This window comes from Sminthopsis crassicaudata, chromosome 5 (assembly GCF_048593235.1).
Source record: "Sminthopsis crassicaudata isolate SCR6 chromosome 5, ASM4859323v1, whole genome shotgun sequence".
Classification (NCBI taxonomy): domain Eukaryota; kingdom Metazoa; phylum Chordata; class Mammalia; order Dasyuromorphia; family Dasyuridae; genus Sminthopsis; species Sminthopsis crassicaudata.
Window position 1 is genome coordinate 67983943 of NC_133621.1, and position 20955 is coordinate 68004897.

Sequence of the window (20955 nt, forward strand, 5' to 3'; positions counted from 1 at the left end):
TTGCCATTTTTGGATGGAGAATTGTTTGGATATGGAATACTCCTTAATTATTGCCAGGGAGTCAGAGTACAGCTGGTGATAAAGGCAATAAAGGATTGACTGTTAAATGTAGCAGACTCTTTGTGCTGCTAAACACTGTAATCAAAACAAAAGGTGATATTTTGAATATTCCCTATGATACATAGTTTTTACAGGGTTAGTCTATACTGCATAAAAAACCTTTCCTAGAAAGTGGGTAGAATTATTAAATTATAAGTTGAATAAAGTTAGATTTTCTTCATGGTTGGCTTCTCAGGTTTATAGTGGGAAGTTCTGAGTTAAGTAAGTTGATTATTTCCATTTCTATGTGATAGTTAACAAGGTTAGCTTGAGAAAAGAATCTTAACTATATAAAAAAATGAGTCTACCAATGTATATAAATAAATGACTTAACAATTGGTAAATTAAAACTCCACTAGTAGTTTAAAAGGTTTGTTTAGTCCAAACCCTTAGATAAAAAGAAGGTGGCTCCCTCATCTTAAATCATTTTCTCTTCCTTCAACAGATCCTCATCTATCAGGGAGATAGGTGATATCGTGGATAAGGTGTTGGACTTGGAATTAGGAAAACTGAAGTTCAAATCATTGCTCAGACACAAAATGTATAACTCTGGACAAGTCACTTCATTTCTCTATAAAAAAGAAATAATAATAGTATCTACCTCACATGGTTGTAGTGAGGATCAAATAATATAGGAATGTAAAGTGCTCTGCAAACCTTAAAGTCTATATAAATGGTAGCTTTTATTAACTCAAGAAAACCACACTAAAGAACTGATGTTTTTATAAGATATAAATGATCTGATTTCTAAGATTGCTAAGATCATACCTATCTTAGAAATGCTTCAGACCAACCATATTTGTTGTCTGAGTACCATTCTGCCTAAGGTTGGAGACATTTATCACCAGAGATTTGACCACTAGCAGATTAATATTGTTTGGTTTTGAGTGTCATTAGGAAAGGCATGAATAAGTCCCAAACGAGAGTAAGAATGATGAAAATCTTTGAGATCATATCATATGTTATACATAGAAATAGCTAGATAAATAGATATATACACACACATATACTTTTCACAAAAAGAATATTTAGAGGGAATTCTATATTACCTTCACATATCTGAAAGGTGTCATGGAAAAGAGAAATGAGTATTATTCTCTTGGTGCTTGAAGGGCAGAACCAGGAATAATGAGTGAAATTTGTGAAGAGATTGGATTAGATCTGATGTTGAGGGAGGGGGAACTTGACAACAGTTGGTTGTACTTCATTTTATAAGAGGACCAAATGATACCATTAAGTTGAAGTCAAGATTCAGTGTGTGTGACTAATTCATCAGACCAATAGGAGCTTGGAAGGTTCTAGCACAGATCAGCATAAAAGTCCAGATGAATATTTGGAATGGAGATGTTTCTAAATATGTGCATCTCATGTTTCATTTGAGCTACAACAATACTTAACTCTTAGAGCACCTTCTCTGATGTGGACCCATTATTCTGGGTAGTCATTTTCGTGTTGTGTACTCAATTTTGTGTTGTTGATAAGCTATACACATTCCATATATATTGATGGTGAGTGGAATAATTTTATTTGGCTATTTTCCAGGTGAAGGATCAGCCTAATAAAGAGGACTCTGGCAAGAATCTTGTCAGCAATAATTTAAGAGAAAGACCCCTCTGTGATTTTTACAGGACAATGTTTCCTTAATTTTATAGAGATGGACAGTGGAGGCATCCTTGAACTTCTTGGGGGTAATCATCAAAAAAGTTTTTGTACATATTTTATGAGCTTCTCTGGGAAGCAATATACACTCCCTCCCCCCCCCACTCCCACCCCCAAGCCTCTAGGTAAAGGCTGAGAGATGATTGCTGGTCATGTTTTAGATTCAAGCAGAGTCATACTCCATGGTGGCTGAGATCACCCTCACCTTTGGGATTTTGAAATTCTGTGAATTTATCTCTGGCTGACTGCCCATATGCCTGGAACACTGTCCCTCTTCTCCTCCTCCTGGATTCCCTGCCTTCTTTTAAGTTCCAACTATCTTTTATATGAAGCTTTTCCCTCACTCTCTTAATTCTTTTCCCCTGTTACTTATTCCCTAGCCTGTCTGTAGCCTTTTTGTACATATTTGTTTGCATATTATTTGACATTAGGAAGAAAAGTCTCAAAATGGGTTCTTTCTTTGGTTCTGAAGGTGGCCAAAAGCTTGTGGGTTTTGGCAATGAAGAAATATCTAGGATAATGGAAGTGTTAATAAGGGAACAGATATGAAATAAATTCTGAAAGAAAAGTTGTTAGAATTTGGTGGTGAAGGGGAAAATCTTTAAGGTTTACTTGTAATGAAATTAGTAATGCTATCGACAAAGATGAAACAATTGGAAGAAGTTATTTGAGGGCGAATTTCTTACTGAATTTTTTCATTGGCTACTGTGGATGTAACCCAAATCCAGAAGACTAAGTTGGATAATGGAATCAAAAAGCAGAAAAGCAGCAACTATCACTTATCCACCTAATAAAGGCACCGGACTTTGAGGCTTTCTGTATCCAGACTATAAAAGCTGAACAATTCTAGACTTCTGGATGGGTGTTTCTAAACTTGCTCTTATATTTCAGAGCTGAAGGTAAAACCAGGATGGAGACTGAGGGAACAGAGAACTACATGAGATCTCTATGACAGAGCAATGAAACTGGGGATTTAGTTAATCAGGTTTTCCTGAATTGTGTTTCTCTTGGAGAAAAGACATTTAATAAACTTCACTGTAAACTGTTAACAGTATTAAAGAAAAGTATGTACTAGAGAGTTTGGTTTAATATGTTGATAATGACAGCAGGACTCAAACCCATTCTACTTAGAGTCTCTTCAATGGTGAATAACTTCTCAGTGCTTCATTCCTATTTGAAGGATAGGATTGGTGACAGTTTGGGAGAAGAAATAATTTATAATTTTGGCTTACATCTTTGAAAGAGGAAGTACTCAGTTCTAAATTCTTTTCAAGAAAAAAAATTCCTGTAACAGAAAGATTTTAGGAAGCTGACGTGTAGAGAGGAGCTAGTGCCATGATCATATCCCTGTGCCTAGTTTGCCATATTAAAGATTTTGGGGAATTCTCCCTTAGGTGAGATCTGGGACTCTCTTTTTTGGTTGAAGAGAGATAATAGCTTGCTTCCAGGAAGAAAGTTAATTTACTCTTCATATTCTCTTATCTGCATAACTTCTCTGATTTCTTTTTGCTATCAGCTTGAATAAATGAGTTAAGTTGTTATTTGTGATGATCTTGGTAGAAATGGCATTTGGTGGGAAGCCTTTAGCTATATCTTGGCATGACAAATATGGAAATATGTTTAGAAGAACTGCATATATTTAACCTATATTAGATTGTTTGCTGTCTTGAGAAAGGGGGAGGAGGGACAAGAAGGAGAAAAATTTGGAATACAAGGTTTTGCAAAGGTGAATGTTGAAAACTATCTTTGCATGTGTTTGGAAAAATAAAATACGATAATAAAAAGATAGCTTTGGGACTACATTAAAAAGATAACAGATGAAAGACTTAGACACTTTGATCAATATAATGATCCAAGATAGTTCTGAAAGATTTGTGATAAGAAATGCTTATCTGCCTCCCAGAGAGAGAACTAATGGAGTTTGAGTACAGATCGAAATATAGGCTTTTTTTCACTTTTTAATTTTTTCTTGTCTTATTTTTGTTGCAACATAGCTAATATGGAAATGTTTTGCATGATTTTACATATATAATTGAGGTCATGTTTCTTTCCTTCTCAATGAGCTGGGAAGGGATGGGAAGAAGATAATTCAGAATTCAAATTTTTTAAAAAAAATTTTTTATTTATTTTAAATTTTTAAACATTATTTATTGAATAGGGGGATGATTATACCTGCACTTGAAAATTACTTTGGCATTTGAAGTATATTTTAAAATAATAAAAATTATTTTTAAAAATAAATAACAAACTCGCTTTTAAAAGAGATAGTTATATTAGCAATATTTATGGGAGATAGCTATCATTCTAGTCTGGTTCTTCCTCTGCAAGTAGTGCAGAGTGGTTAGCCTTGTGGTTTCAATTTCTGGCTCTCTTGTCTGATAGGAATTAAAATCTTCCTGGAGAAGAATGCTTTAAAGAGAGTATAGAAATATCAATGCATCCCTATGAGCCTCTTTGAAATATACTCATATGGACACATATAATCTTCCATTGACAGTACCTCTGAGTGAGAGATGAACTGATTTGCCTGAGATCATGCAATGTCTAAGGAGGAATCTCAACTTGGTTTTTTGTGGTGGTGGTGGTGGTTTGTTTGTCCCTTGATGTTTGTATAGATTTAAGTTTCAAACACCAAGGCAATGGTATGATAAGTTCTTGTCAGTGTGGGAATAGTCATTTCTAGGATAGATATCTTAAGGTCACCTCTCCTGATGTTTTCAAGTCAACATTATTACAATTAAGTCATGTCACCAAAACTTTCTGTGACAATTAAGGACTATAATTCTCATTTTAGCTTTAAAATATAGTAATTATATTTTTAATGAATTAAAAAAATAAAATAGTCAATTAAAGAAAAATTAGATAATTAATATTTTCTCATATCTAAAAACAAGAAAAATAATATTTTTAAGCATTCTAAAGTAAGTATGAGCATAAAGAAGAAAAATAAAATAAATATTTTCTTATTATTTTATAGAAAATAGTAATTTCTTTGGAAAATGAGAAGACATTTCTTCAGGAACAATTGAAAGATGCTTTAGAGGTAAAGGACTTTACTACAGTGTGCAAATTAAGGAATTCTCTATAAAGTGATTTAATTGGCATATCTTTTGCCCCAAACAGAAAAATCTTATTCTATTTCTTAATGACTATATATTTAAAAATTCTATCTCTCTCTCTCCAATATCAGTTAATTTTCCACATTACTTTTACTTTCTATCTTGATAGAATTGACCTCACTTTTTCTGGTACAAATCTTTCCTCTTTCACAATTCATTGAAATTATTTGTAAGCCTAGTAATAAACAAATGCTCATTTATTTGAGGAACATATCAGTTGTATTAGTGATAGAAGCAAAAGATTTATATCTGCTATCCTAGATATTCTTAGGTTAAGATAACCTTGGCAAATCAATCAACAGCATTGTTGCAAATGTTTCTTGTTAATGCTGGTAGATTGTAGGGAACAAGCCCTAGGAACCAATTTTTGAGCTTCTTTTTATTTTTATTTTTACATTTGCTTTGATAATAAAATAAAAAAAAGTAGTTTTAGATAGCTCATAGGAAATGGCCGTGCTTTCAAGGCAAATGTGAACTTCTAAAATCCAAGTTTGAAGTGGATAGGCACGATGAGATTGAGACACATCTTAGATAGAGTAGAAGAACTGAACAAAAAACTTGCTAATAATTGCTAACTATTTTTGAACAGGAACTTGAAAAAACTAAGAAAGAACTTGAACAATCAAATGCCTATGTTCGAAAAAGCAGTACACAAGATAGTGAAAGCATAACTTCTAAAAAATTCAAGAAAGGTAAAAAAGGAAAAGACGAGTCAAAAAAAGATAAAAAACCAAAACCAACAAAAACACCACAGGTACAGGAAAAACTATGTTTTTATATTACTGCATGCTTTATTCTTAATTATTCTGTTTTATCTTTATGCTCCTAATTTTATTCTTATTACTGCCTGTTTTCCTGTGAGAATTTCAATTTTTAAGTATCTGCAGGCCAATGAAATCATTTAAAAACTATGAGTTCCCTGATCTCAGGTGAGTCTCTAAACCAGGAGTCTTCAAACTTTTTTATAACTTTAATAAAATATTCTTAAAAATATATAAATAAAAAAATAAAATATTTACCTATTATATGCGTGGGCCATTGTATTAATAATTATATAAAATGGATTTTATACAAAAATTAAGAGAAAGATAAAAATGAAATAATATTCAATCCTTGAATCAATAGATAACATCAACTGGAGTTTATTGAATAGGGGGATGACATGATTATATCTGCACTTGAAAATTACTTTGGCATTTGAAGTATAAATTGGAATAGGGAGATATTTGAGGTTGGAGACCATTGAGGAAGGTTTAGATGAGAGTTGATGGAGGCCTGATAAAGCTATCTATTATATATTATGTGGGTGTTGGGCATATGCAAGAGGTGTGGAGCTTGAAATGACATAATCTGACAGCTGGTTGCATATTTGGATGTGTGGAGTGAGGGAAAATGAAGAGTCCAGATGATACTAAAGTTGTATAAAGGGACCTCAACAGTAATAGGGAAGTTTCGAAAATGAATAGGTTGAGGTAGGGGAATGGAAAGAAAGTAAGGCTATCTATAATTCAGATCACAATCTATTCATGCTTATCCTTTGTAACTTATTTTGTTCTATCTAAAATAGGGAGAGAGAGGGCTCTTTCTTAGATTATTTTCCTATGGTTCAGAGCCCACCCTCCAAGATATGCCTGTTGGCAACCACAATATAGTCTGAGGGGCAAAATTTTCTCAATGATAACCTTCTAGGTTGTTGTGGGTAGGAGCTCAGATTATATTGGCTATGTGGGTCTGGCACAAGACTTAAAAGGGGCAAGGTTAATAACTTGGAGAGCAGAGTAAGGGGGAAGAAATAAGGGTATAAGGAGAAGTATAATTGTATTGTTGCTAAACCGCTTTTGGCTCTCAATTGGATATTTATCAAATATGGGGTGGGACTATTCTCCCCATGATTACATAAAACCTTTTAGTGATACCATAATTGGGGGTGGAAGTATGGCAACCCATTCTTTGGAGACCACTGTTCTAGATGGACCTAATTGGGTTGTATAAAGAAATAGAACAATCCCCTCATCTTTTATATTTGAAATAAATAGAACATGTAGTCAAAGTTAGAAAAAAAGAAACAAACTAGTAAAAATTTTATAACAAATATATAGGGAATTGAGTCTAAAAATAGTAAAAAATGGGTCTTTCTGTAGAGAACCAGAACTCTGGTGAAGTATACTTGAAACAAAGTGGAATTGATATGAGCTCTGCCTCCCAATAATTTATAACCTAGTTTGGGAAATACACAAGAAAATATTACTAACAATTGGCATGGTGACTTCCTTTATTGATATAGGCAATACTCATATAAGAAAACTATATCCATGGCCAGGCAGGATCTTCTCTGCAGTTCATGATTTAAAGATATCACAAACACTAATAGAATTAAATGAGTTTTCCCAGGTCCCATAGTCATTTGTCTTAGCAGCATGAGTTCACCTCAGGTCTTCCTGCTTCCAATGCCAGCTTTTTCTCCATTGTATCATGATGCCTTTTATATAACTAGATACTAGAAAGTAAGTTGTATAAGTAACAAATAAATGATGGAGTTAGAACTCTAGAAATGGAGAAGAGAAAACCTCTTTTGACATACATCCATAAAAGGTTTCAAAGAGGAGATGCAAACTGAGCTGGATCTAAAAGGATGGTTAGGATTTATGGTACCTAATGAATATAGCTGCTCCTGAAAATAGGTCAAAACTGTATAATAAAAATCTCTCTGAAAGGAAACTAAGTGTGGGGAAAAGTAAATATGTACTACATATATGTTATGGGCCAAAACTTGATACAAGGTACTGATGCTTATGTACTTAGTTCACACCTTTAAAGAAATTCACACATTCACACCTTTATTTATAAGGCATATATAAAGAGGAGTTCACAAGCCCACTAAAGGACAAGTCTACTCTTGGACTTTGGGGAGATTCACAAGTCAGAAACCCACAATCCCACTCTCAGAGGCAGAGAACATTCATTCAACTTCCATCTTTGTGCTGATGGAGACATTGGGAGGATGAGAGGTTGAAGCTGGCTGTAGGCTGAAGGACAAACCTTTGGATTTGGAGACATTCAGAGGGAGCTCTTGGAACCAAGGAGAGAGATAGGCCTCTACTAAAGCTAACCAACCCCCGGGAAAAGAGACAAGACTTTGAAGGACAAAATAAAGGATCTTGAAAGGAAGGCTGCCTCCAGAAGCTTCCCAAGAAACCTGCTCCCAGAGAACTTTACACTTTAGAGAAGAACATTATACATATATACCTACAGATATCATATGCACACATATATGTGGGCATTCAGTAAACATTTATAAAATATCTCATGTACAAGGCATCATGCTAAACAGTTGGGTTACCAAGAAAAAGAAGTGGAAACAGTCTCCACCCTCAGGAAAATCTCATATTATTTATAATAGCAAATATTATACACTGGTAGCCACTGTTCTGCTGATGCTATCTTTTGCTTAAAATTCATATATTTTGGCTACATGCACTGACACTTATATCCAGAGAATATTGCATGCAGATTTAGAGAAGTATATTACCTCAAAACCTAAGGAATTCTTGAGAGATGTATGTTGGTAAAGAAATGTCTAACCAGAAATTGTCTTACCTCACATAGCAGTATCCTCTCAATCTTCATTTTAACTCAGGCAGTGTCAGGCCGCAGAGTGAGTGCTCAGACAGCTTGCTTTTTTATCTTAGCTTTCTCATCTGTAAAACCAAGGTGTTAGGCATGATTTCTGAGATTTTTTTTCCTTTATATCTTTAGCTAAGATCCTCTGACTTTACACTTCTTTCTATTAAATGACTCATTAGATTAGGTGATGATAATTAATTTAAGAAATAAAATATTAGCAGAAAGGCTAATTAAAGGAGAAAAACTCTCAAACCAATTTCCTCCTAACCCCAATGAATCTTGTAAGACAGTATATCATACATAAAATCACAGTTTGAAGGCTGACTTCAGTGGCCATCTTGTATGATCACTGAATGATGGACTGAGACTGTAAGGGAGGATTCAAAGAATTAGAAGTTGTGATGAAGATGAACAAATTTAGTAGAGTATGAGAGAGATGCAGTGATAGGATATTTGAGATTTTCTTGGTGGCTGAAGTAGGATTTGTAAAGAGCATTTAAAATTTTCCTTTCTGGTTCTTACAGGATAAGAATCAAGAGAGAAGTTAAGAAAATTTAGTTAAAAATCAGAGTTCTGAGAGTCATCTCAGAGAAGGTTTGAAGATTTACCATAATAATTAAAAGCCAACAACACATGGATAGAGTACTTTTACTAAATAGCATTTTTTTGATCTGAATGGTTTCCAAAGAATGTAATAACTAATAACTAGGATTGTCCAATAGGAGAATCTGACAACATCTGCCATATTCATTCATCACACAATAGTGTGGTGTGCAGAAAATTATTCTGGCCTGGAAATAATCAGCAGGATAGATGAGATTATCTTTAGGAGCTCTTTAAATTTAAAAATTCTTTAATTGTTATACTGATTAGCCTATGATAATTGCTACCCTAAATGAAAAGTGTTATGAGTTGTAGTATAAATGAACTGATAATAAATATTTTATTTTTATCGTGTATATTTGTAAAATTCACTCTAGCTTATTGTGTTTTTTGCAGGATACAAATACCAAAAAAGCAGAAGAAAGGTAAAAAAATTATTTTTATTAATCTTTCCATTCCTCCCCTCACATAATCCTTCAAACATAAAGCCTTATCAAACATAAAGGATAGCAGGAATTGTTCCTATCACAGCTTTAAAATGTTCTGAACAACCATTACTTACCTTATCACTTGGGAGAGAACAATCAGAGAAGGCAAAGATATGAAGATTTAAAAAATAGCTAAATTAAAAAAATAATGTTGAAGAGAAGAAGCTTCTTGGCTTGGTCATTATAAAAGCTGAATTTTAAAAAGAAATTGGAGAATTCAAATGGATTCAAAACTTCTCTTTGCACTGCCTACCAAGCAGAATAACTTGGATTAAAGATCTCACTGATGTGTGTAATCTCTCCAATGCATTTTGCTATTTATTTATGTTCTCTTTATACCCAGGTCTTCTTATAGTTTTCCATTTAATAACAATATTCTGTTAATTTTTGTCTTTTACTTATTTTCAAACTTTACTGCCCAAAATGCACAGACTCTAATAGGCATTGTCCTCCTTCCCCTCCAAATACCTCATAATCCTCTTACTTTTTTCTTTCTCCCCCAATGCAGCTGAACACTTCAGCCCTTTCATTTATATCCTTCCTCTTCATTGGTGAGTAAATATTGCTTAGCAGATACCTACTAGTTTGTGAACCTATAAAATGTCATCTTACATTAAAGTAACTGAACTGAAAATCTTGCCATTGATAATTTTGTCATTCCACAAATATCATCTATGTCAGTACTTCCAGCTGTTGGATAAGTAAGCATTGATGTATCTTCAATTTTTATACATTATCTTTGGAGACAAGAGATTTTTAGCTTTATAATTACTAAAAGGGTGGGTAAGATGTCAGGAAAACAAAAAATATTAGTTATTTATTTCCATGCATAATACACATCTTCAAAAGTTCCAAATTTGCTAACCTAATTAGGTTTGATGAAGAATAAATGATGATCATTCTACTGATCATGGTCAGAATTTTTAAAATGTTCTACTCAGTGCCTTGAGGGTTATTTGTATTTTAAAATAGCATATGCTAGAGAATTGTTCTATAGAATTAACACTACTGGCTTAGCTATACTAGATCTATATTTTATAAAGCAGCAATCATCAAAATCATAATATAATAAAGGGTGATACTATAAGCAAATTAGGACAATAAGGGATGGTCTACCCCTCAGATTTGTGGAGAAGAAAGAAATTTATGGCCAAATAAGAACATTATGAAATGCAAAATGTATAATTTTTATTATATTTAAAAATTTTTAGACAAACAAAATGGATATAGCCAAGATTAGAAGGGAAGCAGAAAGCTGGGGGAAATTTTTACATCCAGTGTTTCTGATAAAGGCCTCATTTCTAAAATATATAGAGAATTGACTCAAATTTATAAAATACAAGTCATTCCTCATTTGATAAATGGCCAAAGGATATAAATAGCCAATTTTCAGGTTGAAGAAATTTAAGCCATTTCTAATCATATGAAAAAATGCTCTAAATCATTATTGATTAAAGAAATGCAAACTAAGACAATTCTGAGGCAACACTTTACACCTCTCAGGTTGACTAAGATGACAGGAAAAGAATGATAAATGTTGGAGGGGATGTGGGAAAACTGGGACACTAATACATTGGTTGGTGGAGTTGTGAACTGATCCAACCATTCTGGAGAGCAATATGGGACTATAACCAAAGGGCTATCAAACTCTGCATGGCCCTTGATCCAGCAGTGTCTCTACTGGACTTGTATCCCAAAGAGATCATAAAAAGGGGAAAAGGACCCACATGTGCAAAAATATTTGTAGCAGCCCTTTTTGTAGTGGCCAGAAACTGGAAATTGAGTGGATGCCCATCAGTTGGAGAATGGCTGAATAAGTTAGAGTATATGAATGTTATGAAATATTCTAAAAGGATTGGCAGAATGATTTCAGAAAGGCCTGGAGAAACTTATAGGAACTGATGCTATGGGAGTAGAACATACAGCAACAGCAAGATTATGTGATGATCAACTGTGATGGACATGGCTCTTTTCAACAATTAGGTGATTCAGGCCAATTCCCATACATTTGTGATGGGGAGAGCCATCTGCATCCAGAGGATTATGAAGGCTGAATGTGGATCACAACATAGTATTTTTGTCTTGCTTTTTTTTTTTCTTATTTTTTTTTCCTTTTGATCTGATTTTTCTTGTGCAATCTGATAAATGTGGAAATATGTTTAGAAAAATTTCACATTTAACCTACTTGCTGTCTAGGGGAAGGTAGGTAAAGGGGAGATAAAATTTGGAACACAAGATTTTGCAAGGGTGTATGCTTAAAACTATCTTTGCATGTATTTTGAAAAATGAGGTGTTATCATAAATAAAATAAACAAGTTACCATACACAAAATACTTAAAGATCAAAAAAAATTAATACTATTGAATTTGTTAGGCTTCTATCTTTAATGTTTTGTAGCTCCCTGATAACAGGAATTAGCAAAACCTGTAATACAGTAACTATTTCAAAAATGTTTTTAAATGCTCTATGAATTATGCTCATGTAAAAAATGGCTTCAACATAATCATTTCTCTGAATTTCATCATGAAATCATTATAAATCACTGTAAAGTTGTTTTGTGATTACACTGAATAGGTATCTTCATTTTATGAGGGCTTGAAAATGTTTTCATGTTAGCATGGTAAAAAGGTTGATGAGTGTACTGCTATTACCAGCACTCATAAATTTTTGTAGAATTTTTGCATCACAACTGGATATTAAAAGTGATGAGATTGGGGCAAATTGGAGAAAGTCATAATGCATGAAGGTGCAGGGTAAGAGGCAGAGTGAAGGATACGAAGTATAGCAGGAACCACAGCATTTCATGAATAGCTTGTCCTTGCAATGTTTTCTTAAGTTTACATCTATTAATCAAATTCAAGCAGATTATTTCAGAATTCCTAGGTAGAAATAATTTTTGACCCTTGAAAAAAGGAATTGAATATTATTAAATAAGATAAAATTTCAGAAAATTTAAGCACAGTGACACAGTATTATTCATCAAAATTCATTTTGGGTTACTCCTTAGATCCTAATAGAATTTCTGAAATATTTTGGAAAGTCTTCCAAACCTGCAGAGAGTGGAAGGGAATGAAGTAAGGAGAGACCCACCTCAAAGATGCATGGTATTGCTGTACAATAAAATAAAATTGTTTAAGCTTTACAACATTTAGCAATTTATTTGATCATAGTATATGACTTATTGGCAGAGATTTAACCAAACAAGTTGACTTTTAACAGCCAAAGGTTGTATGTGACAAAGTATTTCATTACTTTACTACTTTACTCTTTACTTTACCAAGAGTTCATTGGTATGAACATGGTTGCAGGTCCTGACCCTTTCATGCCTTAAAGATGGTCTTCATGGCCAACAGGAGGCATTAATTTTGTTGAATTTCTATCACTGGTGGTTAAATATATATTTTTTCTTTTAAAAGGGAGTTATTTATAAAAAGATATTTGATAGCTATGAAATTTAGTATACATCTTAAGACACATCTGGTGCTGGATAAATATTCAAATTCTGCCTAAACTTTCACATAACTTCTACATGAAGCCCATCTATATATGGGTTCTTGGGTTAGAAAGGATTTAGAAGCTCATGTAGTAATAAATGAAAAGGAAAGATCACTTTCTACAAATGAAATCTGTTTTGCTTTTGAAAATTCTAGGGGAGATTCTACCATCTCTCTTGAATAATCTATTTGAATATGTAACAGTTCTCACTATTTGGAAATTCTCCTTATGTCTAGCATATTTTCCTTGTTATAATTTGACCTCTTATTAGTCCATTGTCAGAAGAGATGGAGAATAGCTATTTATTGCTGTCATAAGCTCTGATATATGAATTTAAGTACAGTGTTAAAAATTCTAAGTAGTTCTTCAATATTTTAAAGATAGATTAAATAATGCTAGTTATTTTAATCATTATCTTTTTTTGCTGTTAATGAATTCTCCAAATCTGAACACAACAGTTGAGGGAAAAAAAATCTGACCAATTCTGAGTATCATGAGAAAGCTATTAAATGCTTCCTACAATTTTTACTCTTATTTAAGTATCTCTTTCAGAGACCGAGAATTCATTTGTGATAGGCATATATTGTAAAAAGAGAGCCTAATTATGGACTTTATCTTTTTCATTAAGACTAAGAATTTTTTTCCGGGTCTACTAGTATATAGTTAGTTGCAATTAAATGCTCCTCATCTTGTATTGGTGCTGCTTAATTTTTTCTCCTCAAATGGTATCACCTTACTTTTTTTTTTTAAAGAAAATTTTATTGAACTCTTTTGTTTTTATACTACTAAAATTTCCTCTGGTAATATTATTCTTTCCCCTATCCCTCTACTCAGAGCCAAACTAAAGACAAAGAATATTTGCTTATTTTTTGTTTTTAATGAATTTCTACAACATTGCTTCCTGTTAGCATGAACAATTTGAAATTTACTGTAAAAATAGCAATTATGAAAGTTTTGAGGGGCTTGGATTAGGGATTGTCTGCAATTTGGGGAATGAGAAGAATTATTGGGAAAATTCTTGAGAAAGAAGCTTTCTTTAACAGGCTCTTTCTCTTCTGTAGTAAAATGCTTCCACTAATAGATATGCATAGGTCATAAGTCATGACATTTCAGAAAAAGTATGAAAAAAGTTTAGCTTGGATAATTCTCATCCTGCTTATCAACCACAATCAGTTTCAGAATCCCTCCAATCTCCCATAGATACATACAGAACAGCAATACCCTAGAGAGAGATTCTACTCTCAGTGGAACCTAGTACATAAGACCTAGGTTCCTGGACCCTGACCAAGAGCAAGAGACACATTCATGACCTAAGAAAGGAAAGAACTGGTTGCCAGGTGCAAGGGATGCCAGGTGCTTCTCATAAAGACAATTCTCCTACAATCTCGCCCACCATTTACTCTGAAAGAAATTACCAATCTGGCTAGAGAGGTGGTTTTTAAAGATTACTAGGAAGATGCTTGGGAAGGTACATCATCAGCTAATTAGCTACTGGATTCTGTAACTGTGATAGTGCTCAGTTGACACAGCATGACTTTGGATGATAAGTGACTGGGGTTTCTCATCACCCAAGATTGTAAGACTATGGAGTTTATAGATACTAAATCAGGCAGAAGCTGGAACTATGAAGGTGTGTATACATGGGTATGTGGATAAGTTGGTCTGGCTGTTCAGAAGCAAGGAAAAGTTGGGGGTTGGGAAGAGAATTTTTTATACAGACTTTTTCATGGGGTGCTGGGTGAAAGGGTGGGCTGGAATTTTTCACATGGTACTCAGTATTGACCAGCTTGGTGTGGAGCAAAGTGGAATACAGAGTGAAGAAAGGACCCATCTAAGTTTTTTGAAACTCCCAAATCCTTAACAAGCAGGGAATGAAAGAAGGAAGGAAAGGGATGTCTCTGCCTGGATTGCAGAGGTAGGAGCAATATGTCGTGCCAGAAGTAACAATTTTATTGTGGGTGCTTCAGGGCAACTCAGTTAACAACAGCTTTAGAATTTAGTGGTAACCTGATCAGCAACTGCAGAAATCCCAGTTCTCATCTAATTCAGATTTATAATTTTTTCTTTTGTTTTCTTATCCTTTCCTCCAATTATCTACTTTTCTACCCTTTATCCTTCAATCCATTTTTATGATACCAGAAAGGGCTCTGTGGCTTTTTACCACCCTTCTATCACCTGTGTCCCAGGAGGTTCTGTTCCACTGTGGTCTCTCTTCCACATCAGGGCTGATGATGGACTAAAGTAGGCAAACTGGAATAACCATGGATAAATTTTTAAATCTAATATTCTATAGCAAAGCTCCTTAAACTGTAGGTTATGACCCCACATGGGATTATGTACCTGAATATGGGATTACAAAGTTATGATTTGTTTTCAATGTTTGATTTATATACCTATTTTATATATACAGTCATGTAAAAATTTCTCTCATGAAAAGGGGTCTCAAGTGGGAAAAGTTAGGCTTAGGAAGCTTTTCTTAATCTTTAATTCTAGAGCTTTTCTTCTGTTTATTATTTGCAATTTATCCTATGTTCAACTTGTTTATACATACCTGTTATTTTCAAATTGTCTCTTCTATTAGGATGTTAGCTCCTCAACTGCAGGGACTGGTTTTTACCTTTCTTTGTATGTCTATTGCTTAGCACAGTGCTTGGCACATAATTGCTGCTCAATAAAATGTTTATTCACTGATTACTTACAGCTTTAGTTCTCTAATTTTAAACAAATATTGCTCGGATATTATCATCTGGCTTAATATTACATCAGTGCAGATGTGATGAGATATGTTTATGTTTAACAAAGACAGGATGAATTTTAAAATTTGCCCATAGTCTGCAGCCAGGTTTGCCTACAAAAGACCATTATCTACCACCAAAACCAGAGTGGAAGAGAACCTCTTGGGACACAGATGAGTCTTCAGCAAAGTAGACCGAGAAGTGAAGAGGTCACAAAAATCTAGAGAAAAAAGAAAGGGTAGAAAAGTAGAGAAAAGAGAAGAGGGTTACTGACAGTGTCAAAAGGTGAAGAAAGAGCAAAAAGGATGAAAATTGGGAAAAAAAAGCCATTAGATTTGGCAGTCAAGAGATCATTAGTTTGGTTTCAGTTATATAAGGTTAGAAGCCAGACTGTAGAGAGCTGCTAAGAAAGTGAGAAGAAAGAAAGTAGAGGCAGCTAATAACCAGCCTTTCCAAGAGGGAGGAGAGATTATCACTGAGATATTAGATGGCCTGAGTGAGGATTTTTTTGAGGATGGTGGAGACATGAGTATGTCTGTAGGCAGGAGAGAAACATTGTAGATAATTGAGAGTGGGAATGATAGAGAAGGCAATCTGTTGGAGATGACAGGATGGAATGAGACCACTTATTCATGGTGAAGAATTTTCCTTGGTAAAGAGAAGAACCACTTTTTCATGGTGAGATAGGAGTAAAGAAAGAGATAGATAAAGGGTATTTAGATGATATGACAAAAGGAGGGAAAAGAGTTTTCAGTGAAAGGCCTCAATATTTTTTTTTCCGTAAAATATGAGGCAAGGTTCTTGGTTGAGAGGAAGACAACTTTTGTATAAAATAGGGTTGGATATGTTCTTTATCTCAAATATTGCATAGAATTTCTAGAAATATAGTGTGTCTACGGGTGAAGTGAAGACAATAGCATGGGGAGAGAGAACATTCTGAGAAAAACAAACTCAGCTGACTCTTAAGAAGCTAAAACTTCTGGAGACATGTGAGATAGGGGTTCTCTTCTAAACTGCAGTATTGAAAAGGGGATTGAGAAAGATCCTCCCACATACCCCAGTTTTTATCTTAACCCTTCATTGGGCAAATGTCTAATTATCTGTGACTTATTAGTGTTTTACTTAAGAATGGCTTGCTCCCAATTTTATTACTTTTTTTTTCTTTTTCTTTTTTTTTTTTTTAGCATGCATCCATTTTTAAAAAAAATCTGTGAATTAAGGGATCCTACAGGCATAATTATTTAATTAGCATTCTCTTAGGAGTTTTCATCAGTTTCAAATAAGAATGCTTTTTTCATATTTTCTTAGTTAATACTAGATATATTTTAATTCTAAAGCACAGAAAAGACAAAAGAGAATCATTGCTAGCTTATCTCTCTTAGAGGGTAAAAATGTATAATAAAAAACTGAAATCATCACATTACAGAAAAGCCATCCCAGAAAATCCTTGAGAATAAGGATAAATTATCCACCAAAGGGAAAAAAGTACGTTCTTGTAAAACTATTAAAAGGAAAAAAAAGTCTTTGGTGAAAAGTGAAAAAAGGCTGATATCCGTACCTAAAATTCCAGTTACTCAACTGCTCTCTCTTATTCCTGGACAAAATGTGGCTGAGAGTGCTCCAGCTAAGGTATGGTATAATATAGAATCTTCAGCTTGGAAGGGATCTTAGAGGTCATCCAGTCCAATGCACACATAATCAGAAGACCCTTATACTACATTTTCCACTAAACCTCTACTTACAAAGCCTCCTAAACGAGGTACCTATTACCTCCTTAGTCAATTCCACTTTGGGTTAGCTCTAATTATTAAATGGAGGCAGCTAGCTGGTTGTAGGTAGAGCTCTGGGCCTGGAGTCAGGAAGATCAGAGTTAAAATCCAATCTCAGATAGTCACTAATTGTGTGACCTTAATCCTTCACTTCACCCCTGTTTGCCTTAATCAACTGGAGAATGAGATGGCGAGCTACAAACTTTCTTTGCCAAGAACATTCCATTTGGGTCATAAAGAATAAGACACAAATGAACGCTATTGAAATGTTTTACATTAGCATAAAAACACTTTGTTATGAATTACCACTTAAATATCTTGAATAAATATGTAAATATAAATTTTCCTAATTCAAATTAATAATAAAACTTTTAATTTTCATATTTTTAGGTTGCTCAGTGAGATGCTTAGGGACCTAAAGATTATAAACTATCTCAATTAGTAATAAAGTCATTTCCCTTTTCAAGGGAAAAGTATAGGATGTCCCTTTTTCAATCCTAGTCAAGGGAATACTAATCTATTAAGCCATCAAAAAAAAGTATTCAACATGAAATATTTTAAATATTTAAATAAAGAACTTTTGGGGGGAAATCACATGCAAACAACTAAATGCAAATAAGATATAAACAAGATATATGGTGGTTCTACTCAACTGTTTTTTTTTGTTAATGAGATTGCTTGGAGGAAGGGGAACAACACTGGTGATAGTGAGACTTTTTCTCAATTATTTGATAGCCTCTCTTTCAGAAATCTTAACAATCACTGCAAATTGTGTGACCTCCAATTGTCTGTCCTTTGCTTCTTCTAATAGGACAAATGACATCATGGATTGTGATATCTTGAAGTCTATTGGATTTAAGTGAGGCAGAGTTGCACAAAGTCGTCAGCCCTACTCTTTTTTTCCAGAGACCAGTGGCAGGACTAATAATGATGGCCTGGGATGCAGTGGATAACTTCAGTGTCTTTTATGTCTGGCCAAGCTCTGAGTGCTCCATAACACCTGCTCCAGTCACCTTCATGGTTATTGGAAAAACTATTCTCATCCACCCCTTATACCAGAGGAAATCTTTATACACTTGGATTAGACATCCCCTAATTCTTCAACAGATTTGAGGCCTGTTTGTAATCCTTGTATGGTCCTTCTGTTTGTTAGGTCTTATCTATCTACTCTTCTCCTCTTTGCTTTTTCTTCTGTAAGACCTTATTTCTTTACTGCTTCTCTTTGAGAAAAAATTCTAAGTACTACTTATCCCAGAAAGTTGTGAATCTGCAAACAGCAATGTCTGCTAACAGGAGTGTTATTTATAGTCATGCTACTAGAAAGTGCTCTATCCTTTGTTTTTGATATAGTTCATTATAGAAATATTCACATTTTTTTGTTTTGCATCCATTTGCTGTGATATTCTTCACATGTATTTCTTTTTTTAATTAAATTAAAATTTTTTATTAATTTTATAATTATAATTTTTTTTGACAGTATATATGCATGGGTAATTTTTTACAACATTATCCCTTGCCCTCCCTTCTGTTCCAAATTTTCCTCTCCTTCCTTCTACCCTCTCCCCTAGATGGCAGGCAGTCCCATACATGTTAAATATGTTATAGTATGTCCTAGATATAATATATGTGTGCAGAACCGATTTTTTTTTTTTGTTGCACAGGAAGAATTGGATTCAGAAGGTAAAAGTAACCTGGGAAGAAAAACAAAAATGCAAACAGTTTACACTCATTTCCCAGTGTTCCTTCTCTGGGTGTAGCTGATTCTATCATTGATCAGTTGCATCTGAATTAGATCTTCTCTTTGTTGAAGGCATCCACTTCCATCAGAATCCATCCTCATACGGTATCGTTGTTGAAGTATATAATGATCTCCTGGTTCTGCTCATTTCACTCGGCATCAGTTCCTCACATGTCTTTCTTTCTTTCCCTTCCTTCCTTCCTTCCTTCCTTCCTTCCTTCCTTCCTTCCTTCCTTCCTTCCTTCCTTCCTTCCTTCCTTCCTTCCTTCCTTCCTTCCTTCCTTCCTTCCTTCCTTCCTTCCTTCCTTCCTTCCTTCCTTCCTTCCTTCCTTCCTTCCTTCCTTCCTTCCTTCCTTCCTTCCTTCCTTCCTTCCTTCCTTCCTTCCTTCCTTCCTTCCTTCTTTCCTTCTTTCTTTCTTTCTTTCTTTCTTTCTTTCTTTCTTTCTTTCTTTCTTTCTTTCTTTCTTTCTTTCTTTCTTTCTTTCTTTCTTTCTTTCTTTCTTTCTTTCTTTCTTTCTTTCTTTCTTTCTTTCTTTCTTTCTTTCTTTCTTTCTTTCTTTCTTTCTTTCTTTCTTTCTTTCTTTCTTTCTTTCTTTCTTTCTTTCTTTCTTTCTTTCTTTCTTTCTTTCTTTCTTTCTTTCTTTCTTTCTTTCTTTCTTTCTTTCTTTCTACTGGGCTTGTATCCCAAAGATATATATGTGTGTGTGTATATATATATTCCCGTCTCCCCCCCCCCCCCCCCCAGGCTGGGGTTAAGTGACTTGTCCAGGGACACACATCTAGGAAATGTTAAGTGTCTGAGATCAAATTTGAACTCGATCCTCCTGAATTCAAGGCTGGTGATCTATCCTCTGCGCCACCTAGCTGCCCGTCACATGTATTTCTTAACGTATTTTTAATGTGTTTCTTAAATATCCTCAGAGACATCTGGCTTAATTGACTCTAAAGCTTTTTGCAAATTTGTTTTTTCTTCTACTGCTCTTTATGAAGCAACATTGCTCATCTTTCACCATTCTTCTCTATAACATTTTATAAATTGTCTTCATTCTTAAACAGTGTTATCCCTGGTTTCTCTATCTCTCCACTTAGCAAGGAATTGATTAGCTGAGATGGTTTCCAAGGTCTTTAAGTAACTTTATTGTGGTGACTGATTCATATCAGTTGTAGGGGTAAGGTATCTTGCCAGCGACATTAACTGTAAGGCTAAATGTAAGGGGGTTGATGTGTTTTGCACTGATATGCCAATTGTAAGGATGCAGACACTCCAAAACAATACTGAGATACTGAAGAAAGAAAGGCCATCCTGCTTGATTGTAAATATTTTTGGGTTTATTAGATTTTTGAGGGAGTTTACTTTTGAGACTTCATTCTTGGCGGCAGGAATACAAAATGGTGTTATGGATGCTCACACCAACTCCAGGCCATGTCAGGTATATAGAAATAGGACAAAGAAGATAGGGTGCCATGGATGGCCCAGGGTCATGTGCAGGTTTTCCCATTGGATAGTTAGATCTCCTTTTGCTGTTTTAACTTTACTCAAGGTAGTTTACATTTTGTAGTTTACATTCTCATTCTGGCATACTGATGGTCTATGCCAATATCTATTCTTTTATTAATTTCCCTTTT

General features: G+C 34.2%; 1 protein-coding gene across 1 annotated transcript in view; it reads left to right on the top strand.

Moving 5' to 3' along the window:
- The window catches only part of CCDC7 (coiled-coil domain containing 7), a 117614-nt gene that overhangs the window by 82077 nt on the left and 14582 nt on the right, over positions 1-20955 (top strand). The window contains exons 15-18 of the mRNA XM_074267070.1: positions 4736-4801; positions 5467-5631; positions 9501-9529; positions 10101-10143. Of these exons, the coding sequence (XP_074123171.1) occupies positions 4736-4801; positions 5467-5631; positions 9501-9529; positions 10101-10104 (264 nt within the window). The 3' untranslated portion in view covers positions 10105-10143. The remainder of the gene's footprint in view (positions 1-4735; positions 4802-5466; positions 5632-9500; positions 9530-10100; positions 10144-20955) is intronic.